General features: G+C 30.1%; 1 protein-coding gene across 1 annotated transcript; it reads left to right on the top strand.

Moving 5' to 3' along the window:
• The first annotated feature begins 940 nt into the window (after nucleotides 1-940).
• LOC132944850 (ATP-dependent DNA helicase PIF2-like) lies at nucleotides 941-1777 on the top strand. The gene has a single exon (XM_061014376.1). It carries the CDS (start codon nucleotides 941-943, stop codon nucleotides 1775-1777), a length of 837 nt encoding a protein of 278 aa, XP_060870359.1.
• Nucleotides 1778-6954: the final 5177 nt, after the last annotated feature.

Below are 6954 nucleotides of genomic sequence, written 5' to 3'. Positions count from 1 at the left end.
CCAGTGAATAAAAACGATGAAATAACGCTCTACCAAATTGGTCGGTACATCAGCTCCAATGAAGCTGCTTGGCGTATCTTTGGTTTTCCAATTCATGAACGGGATCCAGCAGTTGTTAAGTTAGCCATCCATCTTGAAAACGGTCAGCGTGTATTTTTCACGAACGAGACAGCGATTGATCGTGCAATAACCACCTAAAACTACACTCACTGCATTTTTTGAATTGTGTAATCGTGCGGATGATTTTGGTGCCTTTGCACGAACATTACTCTATTCGATAGTACCACGCTATTTCACATGTACTCAAACAAAAACATGGATGCTCCGCAAGCAAGGTTCACCAGTTGCTGCATGTCTCAATTTATTTAAATCAAACGCCTTGGGGCGATTATTTACAGTAAATCCAAGACACACGGAGTGCTTTTATCTTCGACTGTTGTTGGTTAATGTTACTGGCCCATTATCATTTCAAGATATACGTAAAGTGAATGGGCAACAATATCCAACGTATAAAGATGCATGCCTTGCACTCGGCTTGCTTGAAGACGACAACCAGTGGGAATGCATGCTTGCTGAAGCTGCATTGAACTGTACAGCAATACAAATTCGTCTACTATTCGCTATAGTGTTGACTACATGTTTCCCAGCCCGAGCACAGATATTATGGGAAAATCACAAAGATTCAATGACTGATGATATATTGCATCAACATCGTATACGGTGCCACGATCTAACCATAACATTCAGCGACGAAATGTACAATGAAGCATTGATTGCTATTGAGGATCTTTGCATTGTCGTTGCCAACTTACCACTTAGTAATTTCGGTATGAATTCGCCAAATCGAACTGCATCTGATTTAATGAATACTGAAATGAATCGTGAACTGCAGTACAGTACTGTATAAATGACAGCGATTGTTGCCCGCAATGTCCCACTAATGAATGAGGAACAAACAACCATTTATGATCGCATTATGCTCGCAGTTTCAGTTGGACAAGGTGGGTTCTTCTTTTTGGATGCACCGGGTGGAACTGGCAAAACATTCGTTATTTCGCTAATTCTTCCTGAAATACGATCAAATAATGGGATCGCATTGGCCGTTGCATCATCGGGCATTGCAGCAACTTTATTGGATGGAGGTAGAACAGCTCATTCAGTATTTAAGCTGCCACTAAATATTCAGAATAACCCTGACGCAGTATGCAACATTAAGAAACAATCGTCCATGGCCACTGTGCTAAAACGGTGTAAAATTATTATTTGGGATGAATGTACTATGGCACACAAACATTCACTTGAGGCGTTGAACAGGACATTGAAAGATATTAAAAACAGTGACAAACTATTTGGCGAAACTCTGTTGGTCCTTTCAGGTGATTTCAGACAAACACTTTCAGTCATTCCACGTTCGACATACGCTGATGAGATCAACGCTTGCTTAAAATCATCTCCATTGTGGCGTAATGTTGAAAAATTACAGCTAAAAATAAATATGCGCGTTCAAATGCTTCAAGATCCATCCGCTGAAACATTTTCAAAACAACTCTTAGATATCGGTGATGGAAAAGTTGCTATAGATGAAACTGGAAACGTAAAATTACCGACCGATTTCTGCACAATCGCTGATTTGCAAGATACTCTCATTGAACAAATATTTCCCGATGCACACACACAGTACATAAATCATGAGTGGCTTGCAGAAAGAGCGATTTTAGCGGCAAAAAATGTAGACGTTGACAATATAAATCTGAAGATACAGATGTTGTTGCCATAGAACTTGGTATCGTATAAATCTATTTATACGGTTTGCGACGACAGCGAAGCAGTAAACTTTCCCACAGAGTTTTTGAACTCACTGGATTTTCCAGGCATGCCACCGCATAATTTACAATTAAAGGTTGGATCTCCAATTATCATGCTTCGTAATTTGAACCCTCCCCAGTTGTGCAACGGTACGCGATTAGTCATTCAAAAATTAATGAAAAACGTGATCGAAGCCAGGATTTTAAATGGCAAGTTCAGAGGTGAAAATATACTCATACCACGGATTCCTATTATACCTACTAATGTGCCAATTCAATTCAAACGTATTCAGTTTCCGATTAGATTGGCATTTGCAATGACTATCAACAAATCCCAAGGTCAAACGATGTCTGTTTGTGGATTAGATTTGAGGACACCATGTTTTTCACACGGACAACTTTATTCGCCGGATCTTGCAGTCGTATGTCCATGTTCTTACGACTGGTGATCTGGTTTTTAAGTTTATTCACCGGATCTTGCAATCGTTGGTCCATATTTTTACGACTAGTGATCTGGTTTTTAAGTTTATTCACCGGATCTTGCAATCGTTGGTCCATATTTTTCCGACAAGTGATCTGATGTTTTTTTCTATTCACTGGATCTTGCAAACGTTTCAACATGGTTTGACGACTGGTAATCTGGTTTTTAAGTTTATTTACCGGAGTCGTTTTTTTGTACATTTCAAATTAAAAATTTTCTTTGATTTGTAATATCTTGTGAAGCAAGATATAACCGTTTTCTTAATTTATCATTTTCAAGTTCTTGTACACGAAAACTTTCATAGTCACGGGACCGTGTCTTGGCTTCTTTGTTTTTTAGTGCATGTTTTGATAGGCGTCCCATTTTGGAAAAAAAACTACAATACAATAGGAAAAAAAAACAATAACTTCTTCTACTACTTCTACTACTTCTAGAAATTAGTGCAACCTTCTGTAAACTTCTGTCAACCTAAAAAAACAACAAATATAGTTTAATATTTTGGAACAATAATAATAATAATAATATTAGGTACCTTAATTAAATACAACAAAACCACAACTGGCTGCCACTGAATGACTAGAATTCTAAAAAAAATTTTAATTTTTGAATACTCACTATGAAAAAATAATTAAATGTAAATAACAGCTGGGTAGGATAATAGTTATGTCATTGTGACCAAGGCCAGACTAGATATTTATTTTATTTTATTGTTGAAATAATACACGATACAATAGACAAAACTAAAGATTTTATTGACCTGAATGGCTTCATCTATAGTTTTACCTATGCTCCTTGATTTTAATAAATATTTTCCACAAACAACGGAACACAGTATAACATAAAACATATGCGTATACAATGTTACAGCAACAACTAACAATTTGCTAGCCTAAGTTTATTACACTATACATTTTTAAAATTATACATAAATAATTATTATACATGTATTTAATTTGAATAAAGAAATACTATATAGGTAACTAATATGTTATGGAAACAAAACATTTAGTTGCTATTGTTTAATTTTGTTTCAAGATGATTATCATATTATATTATAACTTATTGATAAATTAAAAAAATTAGAAAGAAACCAATGACCAATAGTAACTTATAACTTTCTAAAAGTTTTTTTAGCAAAGCTAGGCAAGTTATTCATTTTTTTCAACTAGTTAAAGTTATGTTACGTTGATACAAAAACTAACTAAGTTAGAATATAAATTAGTTTTTGAAATTTGCAAATTTCTAACTTAGCTTGGTAAAAATAGTAACTTTAGTTAGAATAGAAGTTAGTGTTTTTTTAACTTTTTAAATTTTTTTTTATATAGTTTAAAATACACATTTTAAAACCGTTTGTTCAAAATATATTATGTAAGTATTACAGAAAGGAATTACTCGATGCAAGGCTGTAAATGAAAAAAAATATGAGGTGGGGGTCCAACATTTTTTTAAAATAGATACTATATAGACACATTATTTGTACGTTCAAAATATAAAAACTCTTGTTCTACTTTTAAAAATAATGGGGTAGGTGCGGATCCCCCTCCTATCACTACTGCCTTGGCTCGATGTCTCAGTACCTAACTTAAATTATTGAAATATTGTTTACAATAGAAGAATTTTATTGAACAACTTCTAATTTGATAAAATGTTTCAACTTTTAAGTAGGTAGGTAATAAGTAATAACTAATAACCCCTATTACTTGGAAACGAATTGGAATATCAGTTATAAGAACATAATACTTTATATAAAAAAAACATTAATATAGTTAAAACAAATTGTGAAAAGTCTTTAGGACTTGGAAGTTCTATGAATATAGCAGTTGACTAATTGAGATGTGTCATTGTGTCAATATCTTAATAAAATATTTGTAACCTTAAAAAAGCATTATTAAAATTAATATAATTTTTAGAGATGTTACTACGAAATGTTCAATAATCGAACCAGAGAAATAAAAATAAAAGTCAGTTCTATAAGGACTTTTTTTTTTTATTATTCTACATAAGTATCAATTAACTTAATATGCATGTTTCCTCTTAATAGTAATATATAATATACAAGTAATATTTAAAGGAGGTGAGCAAACACATGTTAAAAAAAAACTTAATAAATTAAATCAGTGTTTTTGTTTTGTTTGTTTTCTAATAAAATAAAGTAAAGTCATTAGAACACAGAATTATTAACAGAATAAGAAATATACTAATAGTATGATATAAATAATTGATAAAAACTAATATAACATAAAAATGTCTTTATCACAAAATTTTAGTCAATATGATTAGCAGTTTCATGTTTTAAGGAACATTTAGATTTTTGGAATGAAAAAAAAAAACTAAAATAAACTAGTTACTTATTTTTTTTTAACAAGTTGGATTATATTATTTTACACATTCAACTCAACTAGTTAAGTCACAAAGTTATTATAAATTAAAATTAACTAGTTATGTTAAAAAAGTTACTTTAAAAGTAACGTTCTAACTAGTTTTTGTATAGCTTTGGATTTTAGAAAAGTGTTTCCCAACCTATTTGTCACAATGTTCATAAACTAATAAAGAAACTTCTAGATTGTATAAAAAAAAAAAAAAAATAAATATATGATAAATAAATTTAACTTTAAATTGATAAAAAATCTTGTTCTATTTTATTGGATATATATATTAGGTATAATTATAATGTAAATTATTAAGTATAACTAGAATTGTAGGACATAGATCTTACTATGGATATAATTAAATTTTTAGTACCTAAGTACCTACTACCTAGTACCTAGTAGGTATTATTTTAATATAATTGTAGAAAATGTTATTATCATATTATTATATCAATTTTATCATATTTATATATTATTTTGTGTGTAGAGTTATACCTAAATATTTTAATTTAAAAATTAAATTTATATTTAACAGAATTAGTTTTAAGAATTAGAATTAGATCTAATTAGAACTAATTTAAGAATTAGTATTCATTATTCAGTACCTATTGTATTATATTAAAATAAAATGATAAAATTGCTTATCATAAAAATATTTAATAATAAAACTATATTATAATGGTTTACTTGATTTGTTTTTATAGTAGGGGCAGTGCCGCAACAATCATAGGGGCAGCCGGGGCAATGCTCTTGTAGAGGGCCGCTAATCGTTGGCTCAAGGGGCCCCGCATCTATTTTAAATTTTTAAATAATTGCATTGTAATCTAATGTTTAAATCAAATAAAATTATTTATTTTCATAATTTTTTTTTAGGCTAAAAGATACCATCAAATTCCCCATTCATGGTTGTCTAAGTGGGAAATCGATTAAAACAATTTGTATTCATAAAATTGTTCATATATAATTTTGTTTCAAATATTATTGCAATTGTAATCTCAATTCTCAACAAATAATTTCCAAACATTGTTTTTGGGAACAATCAAATTGTCGATTAAAAATTAAACCTTTTTCACGGCAATATTTTATGAAACGAGTTTATCATTAATTATGAAATTTTAAAACAACTTACGTTAAAAATAAAACATTCAAAGCATTTTCAATATAATTTAGGTAATATATTTAATTATTCTACACCCGAGATAAAAATGCTGGATACTAAATTAATTAAATTTAATATAAATAAGTTAGAACTCATCAGAATGATGTTTCGGATATATGTATACATTATGAAAGGTATAGAAATACCTATAGAAATTGTGGTTAACAAACGAAAATGAAATATGAGGTTGGTTAGTATAATGAAGTGAATTTCTGCAGAGAACTATAATATTGTATTGTATATAATATTATATTAGGTATATACAAAACCCAGTATTTTGTCATCTTGTACTATTGCACGTTTCGGCAATTACTTATGATAACAATTACAAATAAGAAAAACCAAATGCCAAAAGAGTACATATTTATTTAATACACAGTAAACATAATATAAGACTTGACATGCCGAACATGACAATGATTGTACATAAACACCCACCTAAACAAATATCAGCTATACCTGTATTATGTTATATTATAATTAAAAGTCAATACTAAATAATATACCTATAACAAACTACGTACCTAATACCCATAATAGTCTATAGATAAATATAAGCCAACAGGTAATATTATGTGGGCATGCTCTACCTCTGCATGGTCCACATAGGCGTAACTAGCCCTTTACTTTAGGGGGGCTGGAGTCCTAAAAAAATTTAATAGAAAAATGAGGTACCTACCTATGGAAACATAATCGCCCCCACACAAATATAACCTCATTATACATTGACACACTTGCAATCTACTGTACAGCAGAGCGACATCCACTTAACTGCTTTTTAAACTTGAATTGTTACTTTATTTTTATATAATAATTAATAACAGTAAATAAAATAAACACAATAGTCTATATTATGTAATATGAAATATAATAAAATAGTTATGAAGATTACAAATCTATACGCCTATTCTTCAAAGCAAAGGTATTTAAAATGTTTTCTGACTCGATAACATTTGAAATATCTCTTTCAATATGTAAAATTGACATATCAGTAAATCTATCCTGGTTCATACTAGTTTTTATTCTCCGCATGACAGAGAAAGAACGTTCACACGTAGCAGAGCTGATGGGCAGAGTTAAACCAACTTGCATTAGTTTATATAAATTGGCAAAAACGTTCTGGTCTATTTTTTGTAATAC

The sequence above is a fragment of the Metopolophium dirhodum genome, chromosome 1 (genome assembly GCF_019925205.1).
Source record: "Metopolophium dirhodum isolate CAU chromosome 1, ASM1992520v1, whole genome shotgun sequence".
In the NCBI taxonomy this organism is placed as follows: Eukaryota; Metazoa; Arthropoda; class Insecta; order Hemiptera; family Aphididae; genus Metopolophium; species Metopolophium dirhodum.
The sequence above is the reverse complement of the archived record's forward strand: the minus strand, read 5'-3'. Positions and strand labels throughout refer to the sequence as shown.

Coding starts and splice junctions, on each gene's coding strand:
- LOC132944850 (XM_061014376.1), top strand. CDS start 941: ATGAATGAGGAACAAACAACCATTTATGATCGCATTATGCTCGCAGTT.